The sequence below is a fragment of the Myodes glareolus genome, chromosome 9 (assembly GCF_982192425.1).
Source record: "Myodes glareolus chromosome 9, mMyoGla1.1, whole genome shotgun sequence".
In the NCBI taxonomy this organism is placed as follows: domain Eukaryota; kingdom Metazoa; phylum Chordata; class Mammalia; order Rodentia; family Cricetidae; genus Myodes; species Myodes glareolus.
Window position 1 is genome coordinate 106,929,119 of NC_142034.1, and position 14,839 is coordinate 106,943,957.

General features: G+C 47.4%; 1 protein-coding gene across 4 annotated transcripts in view; it reads right to left on the bottom strand.

Annotated features, from left to right (window-relative positions):
* Nucleotides 1–14,839, bottom strand: part of Myh11 (myosin heavy chain 11) — a 91,443-nt gene that overhangs the window by 42,601 nt on the left and 34,003 nt on the right. For 2 of the 4 annotated variants that reach the window (XM_048433270.3, XM_048433272.3), the window contains exons 4-9: nt 14,347–14,374; nt 9,348–9,450; nt 7,764–7,784; nt 5,921–6,013; nt 3,850–3,913; nt 3,171–3,269 (exon numbers count right to left, since the gene is read on the bottom strand). In XM_048433270.3, the coding sequence (XP_048289227.1) occupies nt 3,171–3,269; nt 3,850–3,913; nt 5,921–6,013; nt 7,764–7,784; nt 9,348–9,450; nt 14,347–14,374 (408 nt within the window). The remainder of the gene's footprint in view (nt 1–3,170; nt 3,270–3,849; nt 3,914–5,920; nt 6,014–7,763; nt 7,785–9,347; nt 9,451–14,346; nt 14,375–14,839) is intronic. The other 2 variants (XM_048433271.3, XM_048433273.3) reach the window with 1 other exon arrangement.

A 14,839-nucleotide genomic window follows, 5' to 3' on the forward strand; every position in this document is an offset into this window, starting at 1 on the left:
ACTGGTGAAGGCTTTCCATGGGTGCCCTGGGGCACCCACACCCCTATCTATGACTCCTTTCCTTCCTTAAGGAGGTAAAAAAGCCTAGTGAAATCATTGTTTCCACAGTGTGAACTTTGGTGGAATCGTGCCTCTGTAGCTGGGAGGTTAGGAGAAGGGATAGATACTGCTGTGTATTCCCTAGGAAGGAAGTTCAGCAACAGTGCCAAAGAAAGGCCTCTCTCTCTCTCTCTCTCTCTCTCTCTCTCTCTCTCTCTCTCTCTGTCTCTGTCTGTCTGTCTCTCTTTCTCTCTCTGCATGTTTACAGTGCACACATGTGTTCTCATGTGTATGGAAGTGAGTGTGTGTGCTTGTGTGTGAGTGTGCATGTAGAGGCCTAATTTTGACATCAAGTCTTTCTCACCCCTCCGTCACACCTTATTGTTTGAGGCAAGGTTTCTTATTGAGCCTAGAGCTCACAAATTCAGCTAGATTAACTAGTCTGGGGATCCTGTCTCCACCCTGTGAGTGCTGGGATTACAGGCAACTGCCAAACACTCCCAACCTTTACATGGGGTCAACAGATCTGGAACTCGGGTCCTGATTCATATACAAGTGCTTTACCCAGTGACTATCTCTCTGCCCCCAGTTACACTCAACTGCTCTATTTCCTTTCTGCTGCTCGGTTTTCATCCTGCCCATTTTTAGCCTCTCTCTCTCTCTCTCTCTCTCTCTCTCTCTCTGTCTCTCTCCTTCCTTCCTTCCTTCCTTCCTTCCTTTTTCTTTTCTCATTGTTACTCTTCCAGCATGTCTGTTTCTTGCCAAGACAATTAGAGATACTTGGAGTAAAATCAGGGAGATGCTCTCTTTTTAAGCCTTTTATGGGTCAGGTCACCTTGAAGTCATTTGATGAGCCCAAAGGTGAATGTACCCAAGGTCGAGGTAACTCAAGTTTCTGGGTTCAGAGAAACATGGGACTGGTCACAAGGACTTGGGTCTTAGCCAACACCATTATCCATGGTTTGGAGAGATTCATAGACATTTCAATCTCTTAAACTTTCCTTCTCCCCAGCTCTGCCATCAAGAATACAAATAGGCTGGGTGTGGTATGCATGCTTATAATCTCAGTACTTCAGAGGCCAAAGCAGCGGGGTTGCTATGAGCTTCAGCCTAGCCTGGGATACTTAGTAAGATCTTGACTCAAAGAAAGCACAACAAACAAACAAACAAAAATGCAGTTGGCCCTAGACTCTCCCCTGTTCGCTGGTGCAGCTGCCCCTGCCCCAGCTGTGGGAAAGCCTGTGGCAGAGCATGGCGCAAAGCCAGCTGGGAATCCAGAAGGAGGAAGGGCAAACAACTTGGGCAAGCTCCCCGCCAAGGGCCCCCACTGTTTGCCGGTGTGCCACCCACCAAGCACCACTGATCCATCCAACACCAGGTGCTCCAGAAGGCCAAGCTTCACAAATGATGGAATGAGGGCAACGTCCCCTAGTGCAGGGCTATGCAAATGCCTATCATGGCTGAAACCCTTTCACAACTTCCTTTCCTTTCTCCTCTCATTTTCTTTTCCCTCCTCCTATCTTCCTTCCCTTCTTTTTCTCTTTCTTTCATCTCTCCTCCCTCTCTCCTCTCCCTCCCTCTCTCTTTCAGGGTTCCTTTACGTAGCCCGTGCTGGCCTTGGCCTAGCTATCCTGCTTTCACCTCCCAGTGCTGAAATGACAGACATGTGTCACACCCCAGTCCTTTTGCTAATCTTAGCCAAAGTAACTAAGGGGCAAAAACATGATGGAAAACAAGTTTGTGTTGTTGCCCTCAGTTTTCTAACCTAATCCTAATCCCAGTCATAGAACGTGGATTCCACTAGCCACATATATTCACAACGTGTCCCTTTTCTGGCTATACTTTTAATGTTTCTTTAAGAATTTGATTCCTCAACACTGAGGCTTCTGTGACAACCACCCTACTCCACCCCTAAAAAAAGAAAAGAAACAGTCTAGACAGGAAGCCCTTAGGAACCTGTGATAGGAATTCTGAAGTGTAGCTCTTCACAGCTGATGACTTTTGGTAGGGGGCAGTGGTGGGGAAAGACTTAGTTTTCTTTAAGTGGGTGGTCACTGAGAATTTGACCATGCTCCAACGAGTATATGGGCAACATAAATTGAACTTTCTTTCTTAAAAATTAATTTACAATAGAAGTTGGCAAAAAGTATCTTTCCTGTTCTTGTAAATATAAAGTTTTTATTGAAACATATTTACTCTGCTGGCTGTCTCTGCTCAATGGCAGAGTTCAACAGAATGCATATGCTATTTGACCTTAAAAAAAAAAAGAAAAGTCTGTTTAGTTGGGGTGAAGCTCAGCTTACAGAACTTGCCTGGTATGTGTAAAGCCTGGGGCTCCATCCCCAGAGTCAAAAGAAAGGATGGAGGAAAGAGGGAGTGGAGGAAGTTGTGTGTGCAGGTAATCACAACACTTGTGGGGTGAACCAGGAAGATCAGTTCAAGGTTAACCTTGGCTATGCAGTGAGTTTGAGGCTAACCTGGGCCACATGAGACCCTGTCTCAAAACAGAACAAGACCTGTATAATGGAAAGTACTGAATTCACTGACCCTTCAAATTCCTTCTAAACTCAAAATACAATGCTGGGCTTTGGGGCCCATGCCTATAAACTCAGAACTTGAGAATTTGAGAGAATTTGAGGCAGAAGGATTACAAATTCAAGACTAAACTGGAATTCAGTTAATTTAGCAATTTTTGGTCATCTAGACTACAAAGTAAGAACTGATCTCAAAACCAAACCAAAGACAACAACTACATATAAGTGAAGTTTTGTTTTGTTTTTTTAAAGGCAGGGTCTCATTATGTAGACTGGGCTGGCTTCAAACCAATAAAAATCTCCTAGCCTCTTGAGTGTTGGGATTAAAGGAATGTGGCACCCTACCAGACACCTGGCAAGTTTTCTAAATGGGCATCAAAGTCATTGTCATCTACTTCCTTTAAAGTCACAAATTGTAACTGGACCTCAACAGTTAATGGTCTAATGTGTGATTGATAGCTTAACTATCTCCCACTTTATATAGTTGGCGAGGATAACCAAATACACAAAGGAGGTGAAGAACTGTATACATGCCTCCCCAGCATCAGATCTTTCCCAGTTCCTGACCCTGGATGAACCACAGGGGTAAACACTTACTTTTCATCTTTTCCTTGGCTCCAGCGATCAGATAGTAAAAGATATGGAATGTTCTCTCATCCCTGGCCTGACGAATTGCCCGGGACTTTTCCAAAAGATCTGGTTGGGGAGAAGTTAAGGGCTCTGGGGCCAGCTCAGGGTGTAAGCTTCCAAAACCTAACCACTAACCACCCTGCTAAGTCAGCTGCTGCAGGTGTCCCCAGGACCAGAAAGACTCCCTGGAAAGTTATAATAGACCAAAGAGCTGTCAGAGTTGGTCACTGTTTCTAATTCATGAGCCTGTAAAGGCAGCTGATCTCAGATAAACTCTTTAAGGATGAGGGGTTTGGCCTTGGGAAAGCAAAGAGGTGATGAAGGCTGCGTGACAGCTGGTGCCAAGCTGGCCCTAGTCTATCCTAGCACATGCTCAAAACATGATGAATATAATCTATTCTAATTCTATTCTCCAGACATCATCTCTGTCTCATCCACAAGGTTCAGAGAACTGAGTGACCAGGCCCAGGGAAGAGTACAACACAGGACATTGAGGGTTTACATGTAACCCTATCCCACAGCACCTCCTGTTAAACACAAGAAGGATTGTTCCAGAAGGCACTCAAGAGACTGCAGAGAAGAAGGGGATTTTGTGTTTTTCCTGGGCCCCCTCACCCTCTTGAGGTCCCAGCTCAGCAAAGGATACATGTTTCGATGTTGGCACCCACGATGTAACCAGTAACATCGAAGTTGATGCGGATGAACTTACCCTGCCGAGAGGAGAACAAGTTGATGGAGTGGCCAGACTCAGTACAGACCTCACACCACAGGCAGGTGGGGAGGTGTCAGGGGGCCACTGGGGGCCCGAGAGACTCTCAGAAATACTCAGAGCTCCACAGTCTTGCTGGGCCACAGCAAGTAGCACCCCCAGGCCAATCAAATCCATGCAGGGAACATCATTTATTCATGAAACAAGTAAGTCCCTCATGGCTGTCCCCAAGGGGGAAAAGAAACTGAGACTGACCTAGGTTAAATGGCCTGGCATAACACTGCTTTCAGAGGTGGCTGTCAGTCACAGGCTTTTCTACACTAAGTGGGCTAGGCTGAAATGCTTTTGGTGTATACGTGTGTGGGGCGGGGGGATTGGATGCACATGCCAGGGGACAGCATCAAGTGTTATATTTCTCAGTTACTGTCCATTGTGTTTGCTCAGACAGAGTGTCTCACTAGCCTGGAGCTCTTCAAGCAGGTTAGGATGGCTGCTCAGCCAGTTCTAGGGACTCTTCTGCTTCCCTACTGTTGGGACTACAAGCATACGCCACCATGTCTTGATTTTTCTTGTGGGTTCAGGTCCTAGTGTTTGCAGGGCAAGCACTTTACTAACTGGGTTATCTGAGCTCCTGCTAATGCTGTGAATGGAAGCCCTGGCCTCACAGATGCTAAGCCAGAGCCCTCCCTGAGTAACTCCTCCTGGCTCCCCACTTGTATTATGAACAAGTCAGGGTCTTGTTAGGTAGCCCAGGTTAACATCCCTCGTGCTGAGATTACAGACATGTACCACCATGCCTGGTTCTGGATGCCTTCTTCTTCCTCCTTCATATTAGAGGGAGGACATCAAGATGTATTATATGAATCTGAGACAATAAGAGTGTTACTTGGCATTGTATGAGCAGCTGCAATGAAAATGGGGCACAGTGAGGTTCAGAGGGAGCTTCTGGGTGGGCGGGGAAATGTCTCCAAGGACCTTTAATTTTTATTATTAACTTTGTTTTCATTTATGTGTGTGCGTGTGTGTGTTTGTGTGCCTACGTGTGAAGTGTGTGGGGGTGCTCATGGGGGCTTGAAGAGGACATTGAATCCCCTGGGGCTAGAGTTACTGGCAATTGTGAGCTGCCATGTGAGCTCTGGGAACTGAACTCTGGTCCTCTGCAAGAACATGAAGTGCTTGTAACCACTGAGTCTTCTCTAGAGGTCCCTTCATGGACCTTTCCATGGGTCCCTGTCCCAGAGAGTTACAGGTCCAAGAGGTGCCTCATCACTCTGTTTGACAGGCATATCCTCCGTTCCCCTCACTAAGGAAACTGACTAATGGAGGCCCAGCTTCCTTGTTCATTAGGACAATTCTGGTCTGTTGTGGCTGCTACCACACTTCCTCTGCATCCTTCAACCCATTAGTCTTGAGCAAGGAAGGAGACAATCTTGGGACCCAGGAAAGTGTATGCGAGACAATGACATCTCCCACATCACTGACTGCTGGTCCCCTTCCTGCGTCTGGAGTCACACCAAGAATATTCACTGTGATTCTTGGTGCCTAGGTCAATGCCAGATATATACTATGCGTTTAATAAAATCAACTCAACAAATGGAAAGGGGGAGCATGGTCTATATAAAAGTGTCCACAGAATGATTGTACACAATAAGTACTCAGTCAGTATTTGATAGAGGTCAGATGTATGTTATAAAGTAGGTGTCCAATTCATACTTTGTTGAATGAATGAATGAGTATTGCATGTATCGAATATGTAGTAGGTACTCAGTAAATGTTAGATAAATCACAAATGTTAATTAATGCCTAACTGAGAGTGGATGCTCAGTGATTATTGAGTGAATGAGTAGGGACAGGAGCCCTTGGGACAGAAAGACAGTGAACAGATGTGGTTATTCTCCTTTAGTTCCAGAAGGTCCTTGCACTCTTACAGTCTGTGTTCTTGGGGGATATGTGACATCAGTGTACCCATATTAGTCCCAGAAAATCCCATTATAGCTCTGCTACTTACAAAACGAGAGGAGTTGTCATTCTTGACGGTTTTTGCATTGCCGAAAGCCTCCAGGATTGGATTTGCCTGTAGAAGCTGCTTTTCCAGCTCCCCCTAAAATTCATTTACATCTAGTTAAAGGGGAACACAACCTAGGCCTGACACAAATCTCTGCCCTTTGGTCACGAGCTCTGTTTTGTTCTCAGCCCCTCCTAAGCCCCAAATGTCTCATCCAGATGTACAGGATCTGTTCAGAAGAGTTTTCTGACAGAGAACATGTCTGCTCCCCAGAGACAAAAGTCATTATATCATACAGTGCTGGGATATTTACAACCCCATGAATGGCACCCCAGGAGCATGCAGTGTACAATCTGCCTGTTGTCCAGGTAATACCACAGTTCAGGCTTGCCTTCTGCAAACTAAGCTACTACAACCTTCCCAACTCCTTAAGCCCAACTTTTAAAAGTTGCAGCATTTCACCTGGCAGGCCTGGACTTCTGTGTTTCCTATGAAAGATACTTTGGAAGGCTCAAAACCCACCAGAAATCCTTTTAAGCAACTGCAGAATGAAGCCTCGAAGCTGCATGAGCTCTGTCTAGCAGATTAAATGCAGCCGAGACTGAGTGCAGCCTGCCAGGCCCCTCTGCAAGACTCCCGTGTGCAAATGCAGTCATGTGATTAATGGAGATAAGGAAAGGGCCAACAAAGTAAGCCATGCCAGGAAAGCAAAGAGATGCTAAGCCTCAGAAGGCAGTGGCTGCGGCTGCTGCTGCTGCCTGACCATCACCCCGCAATGCAGCCTGCAAAATAAGATGTAGAAGGTCTGATATCCACGGAAACCCCAGCACCAAGTGGACCTGGCCCACTGGAGAAATTGACAAGAAAAGTCATCTACTTTCCTTGACTAGTAGGAAGAAACTTGGAGTAATTATATCTACTTGTGCAGACTTGGGATGCAAAGGTTCTACACAAAGCTCCCTCTTCTGCAAAGAGGTTTCTAGTTCTCCAAAGAGAGCTTCGAACATAGAGACCTCATCCAATTGATGATGAGACTGTGGCCTAGAACCGTTAAGTGACTTGGCAAAGGTTACATAGCCTGTGTCAAATAACAACCAACTTCTTGTCTGAGACAAAGTACTGTGTGGCCCAGCATCTACCTGCAACAGACTAGGTGACATGGAACATCCTGGAGATTCTTTTCTAGGCTGGGACCCATTGCCAGCTCCACAAGCTCTGCATCAAAGTCCAGTTCACATACGCAGAGGTCCATGCAGGGCCAGGTTGTGTGTGGCACAGCTGGGGCCTTACCGAGCCACCAAAGCTGGTGCATCACAAACCCAAGATGGTTTCAAATGTCTTGGGTGAGGCATCTGGCATGCAGGAGAAGAGACACGCACGGCACACACATGCACAAATACACACAGGTGCAGGAAAGCAGGGAAGGTAGCTTTGCCCTGGCTGGGTTTCCCACTGACCAAGCTAGGGCCACTCTGGAACCTGATGGTCAGATCCTCAACAGATGGGATGGGTCATTCCAGTGTGTTAGGAGACTGATGGCGGGCACATCGTGGGGAAGGGATGAGGTTTATTCTGAACTGGGGCAATCCATCCAGGCTGGAGTATAGCCCTGGGGATTCTGGCAGGAGCCCTGGGCAGTTAACATGCCCCACTCTGCACTCTGGCATCACCCCCACCCCTACCCATGCACTCCATGGTATTTTGGTGCCTCTACTAGTCTGGGGCTGGGAACTCAGGTGTTTGCCCTGCTCCTGCATCCACTAGGGGGCCCGTGGGTGCAACAGATGCATGCAGGTCTTAATCCACTCGGTGCCTCCCATCACACCAGGAAAACTCTGTTACTCACGTAGGCAAAAGATGGGCCTTGCTGCAGTGGGACAGCACAGTATGAAACAGATGTCAGTGTTTCTGCCTTCACATCCAAGCCCACCCCACATTGGGAGCCCTGATCTGGGTTCCTTCTCCTTGCTACCAGCCCTAGCCAACAGTGATCAGCTCCTTAACTTCAACTGTGCTCTATCCTCTCTCTCCTTTTCTCCTCTCTCTCTCTCGGTACTCTCCCCTTGGTACTTTTGAGACACTGTATAGCCAGGCTAATTTTGAACTCAAGATCCTTCTGTTGAGTTCTGGGACCACAGACTCACACCACACCATCACAACTGCAGACATCTCATTTCCTAATTGCTGGGGCCTCAGTGGATGTCTTTCTCCCTCCCTCCTTCCCTTCCTCCCTCCCTTCCTCTTTCCATCTCTCTCTCCTCCCTGTGTTTGACAGGGTATTATGTACTCCAGGCTGGTGTCAGATGAACTTGAACTCTGGTTCTCTGCATTCACTTCCCAAGTGGATAATAGTGTGCACAACCACATCTGGTTTATGAGACCAAGCACTGGCCTCTGTCTGCATATACAGGGAGAGGGTGTCCAGCCCTCAAAAAGCTGAGTCATCCTAGTATGTCTTGTTTTTATTATATATAAAAAGACTAGGTAAGGGAGAAGTGGGATTCTCTCTATCACACAAGCTTGGGTCAGTGTTCCCTACACATAACCCTAACAGGCTATAGTCCTGTGCTTGTTTAAGGTGAAAGGGTTCCCAGGCTATAGCCAGCACCCAGCCCAGGTCTCTGAGAGCTCCAGATTCACTGGCCACTGTACCAATCTGTTACCCCTAAGAACAAGAAGCAAGATGCTGTGTGGTAGAAGCCTTTCCCATCATCTCCCTGTCCATACAGAGGTACTGATAGGACCCAGGGTCCCATAGGGGACAGACGAGGAATGCAAATGGAAGAGAGGAAGGGAAGCAAGGGAAAATTCTAGAAACTCCCTCTGCCTTTCTTTGTAAACCTTTTTCCTTCCTACTGGGGGCTTTGTAAATTGTTGTGTTGGTTTTTCATTTTGTTTTGTTTTAATTTAGTTTGGTTTGGTTCTGTCCCCTTCAGTGTAACCACACATCCTTTCAGGACCTCATCCTTGTGGTGTGTGGCTCACAGCAAGAGGCTCAGCCAATAACAGACAAGGGACCCATGCTGACAAACCCCAGCATTCTTGTCTCCTAGGGGTGGTATATGGGGTTGTTCTAATTTGAGACTGACTCCTACCCCCTTAGGGACAGTATGTAGGGCATATCTGCCAGCTCCAAATATGCTGTGGCATGTAGGGACAAAGGCCAGGGACCAGGAACACTGGAGTGTGTAGGATAGTCCCAACAAAAGCATGGTCACTGCTAAGAAGTATTCATGGAAGATCTCAGTGGAGGAGGCTCAATCCCCAGACTGCTGGGACTATGTAGCCATGGCAAGGGGAGGGGGGGTGTCCCAGAATCAGCTTGCTCCACCCAGGAGGACCAACCCTGGGGGTGCAGGCTGAGTTCTCACTCAGGTGTTGTGTTCACATAAGTCAGATAAAGTGCAGCCTTGAAGCACTTGTCACTCACCGTGATGCTACTGTCTTTCTTGCCCTTGTGGGAAGATGCCACCACAGCCAGGTACTGGATTACTTTCTTCGTGTTCTCTGTTTTCCCAGCTCCAGACTCACCTCTGAAAGACAAGAGTATGATGACTCTTCAAGCCAGGCAGGACCCTCATGATCATCACTGCCCCTCCCAGAGTGGGAAAACTGAGGCTCCTCCTGGAAGGAGCAGTAACTGGCTGTTTGTGTGTGCAGGTGCACACATATTTTGGGTGAAAGTTTACACACATATGTACAGAGTCCAAAGGTCAACCTCAGTTACCAAGCACCTTTAAAAAAGAAAAGAAAAACAAAAAACAGGTCTCCCTCTGGATAGAACTCACCAGTTGGGCTAGGTGGGCTGGGCAGTGAGCCCCAAGGTCCAGCTGTCTATCTCCCCCATTGTGAGCTTACAGGCTCATTCACTCTGCTGAAATTTTTTTACCATGGGTCCTGGGAATCAGAGCTTGGGTCCTTAAGTTTGCACAGCAAACACTTACCCACTGAGCCACCTCTCTAGCCTCGAGCTTGGGTTTTTCACCTGAGCAAATGAACCCAAGTAGACCCAGGCATCCAAACCAGTGTACTCCTCTAGAAATACTGCAAGGAAGAACCCAGAAGAAGAGGAAAGAAGAACCGGAGCTCTGCTACGAAGGGTCAAACTCTGGTCTGTTTAGCCCTGTCACTAAGAGACATTGTTAGCAAATTGGACCCAGAAGACCTGGACAGGAAAGAGGCTTCCAAGGAAGAAAGAGAGTACCTTCCAGCCTATGGCAGAAACTCTAGAAAAAAGAATGCCTTATCCAGTGAGTCACTGAGCCAAAACAAATCCTCCATCCTCAGCAGAATCCTTTGAATACCAGGCAGCTCGCTGGTAATCTCAGGCAAGTACCAAAGGGTTTCTTTGGTTGGAATAATTTACACTAATGCGTATATAGCTGATAACTTCCCACTGTTGAGGGGACTACTGTTAGCCCAGGGAAGACTCTTTAGGGTGTAAGGGACTGCCATCTTGAGCCACCAGATAACTACAGAGTGACTTCTCCATCCACGAACCCTGTCTGGCTCCCAATGTCTGCTGAGAAGAAAGGACCAGTCTCTGTTCACTTTTCTTCCACATCATCTTCCATCCAGATTTTTTATTTTTCCTTTCTTTGCTTAAATGCTCCCATTTTCTGAGCTCACTTTATATTTCATGATATAAGAGAGACTTTTTTTTTTAAAGTCTGGAAAAAAAATTCAGCCATGCAAAAGTCAGCTTGGGGGTTCTGTGGCAGGGCACAGGTCTGCTCTTCCCCCTAAATAGAAGGAAAGAAATTAATTTTCTCTGCTAAGAGAGCCTCAGTGGCTTCACTCAGACTGGAGAGAAGAGGACAGAAAGAGCTACCCCTTGCTCTGAGCATCTGGCCTGGCTCCACAGAGTCTGCTGTCCAGAAATGATGTCTCACGCCAGCTTCCTGTTGTCCCCTGAACTGGGCACAGTTTGAATGAAAACTATTATGCTTTGGTAGTGTGTCTGGGTGTGGTCCCTATCAGGTGGAGGCGGGCCTTTGACAATCATAGCCTACTAGCTCGCTCCAGCTCTCTACTCCCTGTTGGCCGCCGATGAGAAATGAAAGGTGCAGGTTCCCCTGCCAAGGACTGACCCGGTGTAGCTGACAAGATGAACTGTGTGGTTACAGTGGTGTGCAGTCCGTGCTGCCCTCTCCTTTCCCAAAGGACAAACTTTGGAAAACAGAACTGACATTAGGTGTGTGGTTGGGGTGCTCAAATCTTTATCTTCCTCTCAGCGCCACCACCTCTCTTTATGGAGGTAGGAACCATGGCATCTGTGTTACTGTGAAAACGTCTGGTCCGGATGAGTCCTTGGCTCAAGAGCTAGCCACACTCTCACTGTTCTACCACACAGGCTCTGCTCTTTAGTAATACTGATTGTTGACAGGATCTGGAGTCACCTGGGATAGACCAGGCTGACTGAGGTGGGAAGAAGGCGCACGCTGAGAGTGGGCGGCACCTGAATCTAGGTGAGAGTCCTGGATGGTGTACAGAGAACAAGACAGCCGAGAGGTAGCATTCATCTCGCTTTCTCAACCTTGGGTGCCACTTGAGCAGCGGGCGCACACTCCATGTCATCACACCACAAAGGCCAGAGCCTCACGCTGGGGCCTTGGCAAACCCTTGCATCAGTGAGTTTCTTTTATCAACTATTTTATCTCAGGAAGGACAAAAGAGAACTAATACTTTGGTGCCAGACAAGGGGCAGCCAGGGCCCTGGTGTGTACTAAGCGCCTGCTCTGGGCTCACTTGTGCCTGCACTTCAGGACCTTTAATCCTCCCAGCCATCTAATAAGGAACTTCCTAAGGATTAGAGACATTGAAGTGAAGTACTCTAGTTGTAGGTACCCCTATGAACAGAAAATAGGAGAGGAATAAAATTTGAACTAGGGTCTAAATAAGACAACCCATATTCCCCCACCTCCCACTCTTTTATTTTGATAAATGAGAAAGGGAAAGATAGAGGGACATTCCGGCCTTGAACTCTGAAACTGAAGTCGTGGATCAAAGAACGAAACCACTCGGTTGTGTACACCATAGTACAAATTACTTCAGTGGAGCTAATGTCAAAATAGTGAATGAACTTCCTTTCTTGGTCAGGGCGGGGAGGAAAAATTCCGAGACCTGAACACATATCTCACGATTCTGTCCCAGGTCCAGATCCTACCACCCTATGCTTCCCCATCTGGACTTCATTCTCTGCTCTTGACATCCAGGAGGGTATTCGTTGCACAGACTCTGGGAACCCGTCCCTTCCTGTGGTCCTTGAGGCTCAGCTATTTCCAAGTTTCTCTGATAAAAATAAATTCTTACATGGCTTTGCCAAAGAATACGCCCAAGTCCCAGGCTCCAAGCATCTGAAGTTGGCAGGCTCTGGGTGGCTCCAGAAACATTCCTATCTCTGCTTTGGTGACCCTGGAACTCTGGGTGACAATGCTATCCCCATCAGATGGAACTGGGTTTGTCATGACCCACAGCTGCATTTACTCCCTTGGTGTGTGTGACCTGCAGAGGCTCACGGGGACCGCTCTAAGAAAATCCTTGTGCTTGACAGTGTGTTCTGGGAATTCTTAGTGACTTCTCATCGTGGAACTGTACATTCTCATTTACACAATTTTAACACTATAGGGCAGTCATGTCTCTCTGAGTTATCACAGGCTATTATTGGCCTCAACAAGGAGCCAAACTGACTGTGTACTCACAGCTAAGTTCCACCCCTAATGCAAGCTGGCTGTGTTCTCTGGCATTCGTGTCCAGCTCCTACACAACCCGCAAAGCCCAGTTAGACAGTACCCATTTAAATATTGTCTGGACTCAAAGTATTTGTCCCCTATAGCCCTCATTAGCTGAATGGCACAGGAGCTCCTGGGTCAAACAGTCTGAGTTCAAATACCCACTCAACCAGTCATCTGCATGGCCTCTGGTAAGTCACTTAACCTCCTGTACCTCTGCTTCTTTACCTACAAAATGTGAAGGTTAAACAAGAGAACACAGCACACAGAATGGTGACTGTCACACAGTCATAGCTGTTCTTCCTCCATGGCCACTTCCTCCCCTGCCCTTGCATGCTCTGTCTGTACCATGATCTCCATCACTGGTCCTTGCACTAACCCACAAGCCCTGCCACACTTCTCCCCATTTAGGTGTGGAGTAGGCAAGTCACTTCTGTGCAGGGCTAGATAGCAGTCATTTCAGGCTTTGTGGGCATCCTGGTTGGTTTCTGTCAACTTGACACAAATCTAGACATATCTGGGTAGAGGGACTCTTGACTGAGAAAAAATTCTTGCCTTAAGTGGTGACTGATGTGGGCAGGTCCAGTCCACTGTGGGTGGTGCCGTGATGGGACAGGTGGTCCTGGTGGTATAAGAAAGCAGGCTGAGCAAGCCATGAGGTGTGCTAGTTTGTGGTCTCTGCCTAGAGCAGTCACTGTCTTAGGTTCCTGCCCTGATTTTCTTTGGTGATGGACTATGATGTGGAGTGTGATATAAACCAAACACCCTCCCCACCATTTCGCTCACATTGATTTGGCATGGTGTTTTATCACAGCACTAGAAAGCGAGTTAAGATAGCCTATGGTGCCTCATTATACCTACTTGGCATGGCTACTCCCACGTGGAAGCAGCTGTGTAAGCAAGTGGATTGCAGATGTGTTTCAGTAAAACTTAATTTACAAAATACAAAGTGTCTATTGATTTCACAGTGTGAGCTTCCTACGTCCTCATTCCTCAGAAAGAGGTCCCTAGTCCTGACACCTTTCTCTCTTGTTCTAAGGTCTCTTGTTTTCTCTCTCTCTCTCTCTCTCTCTCTCTCTCTCTCTCTCTCTGTCTGTCTGTCTCTCTCTGTCTCTCTGTCTCTCTCTGTCTCTCTCTCTGTCTCTCTCTCTCTCTCTCTCTCTCACACACACACACCACTTACACAAATAAATGTTACAAAATAAGACAAGTGAAGAACCTCCCACACCCTCCAAACACTATTGATGCTCTGCCCTTAGCACTTGGGGTTGAAAGGCTTTGAGCAAAACCCTCTGAAACCATAACACATCAAAAAATCTTTCCTGATTCCAGTTGGTTATACAAGATGTTAAGTCCTGGTGCTAACAAAAGTAACTATTACTCAGGCTGGTGAGCTGGCCCAGCAGGTAAAGGCACCTGCTATCAACCCTGATACCTTGCATTCCATCCCAGGACCCACATGGTTGGAGAGAAGTGGCTCCTGCAAGCTGTTCTCTGACCTCTACCTGTACCATAACACTTGTGCACCCCCACATGCACAATAACTAAATGAACTATAATTAAAAATAGAACGACTCCAGGCATCCTTAAGCATTCAAGTGTACTTGCTTCCACCACGTATGCCCTGTGGCCATCAAAGACCCCACGCTGGTGATCTTTGTCTTCAGTAAACAAGAAAGGAAGAGCAGCCTCACTTACGTGCACAGAATGGACTGATCTTCACGATCTGCAAATAGAGAGAAAACAGTGTGAATTAGATTGAACCCTGGATCTAAGGATCCGGACCTGGCTCAATTTCCCCTACACTGGCCAGACTAGAGGTGGCCAGAGGCCAGCTACACTGGATGCTCAGAAAACAGGGACCAAAGTGAACCCATGAGGACAGCCACAGTCCCTGAAGTGGCCCTTGAAAGAATCTTGAGCCTGATGCACCTAGGAGGTCACAGGACCCCCCCCCCCCCCCCGTCACACCAACTCTTTGAGACCCAGAGCCTTCCCTGTCCTTATTAGGGGTTATAGACTGGGCACACTTTGGGTTCAGGCTGACCGGGTGCCCTTGTGGCCACAGGTCTTTTTGCTCCGAGACCTGGGGTATGTGTTTGAGCTTGCTGTATCAGCTCCATCAGCCTGGATGTGTTGTGGAAGACAGACCTGGATTGTAAGTACCAGAGCTCATCTCTCTTTTTCTGGG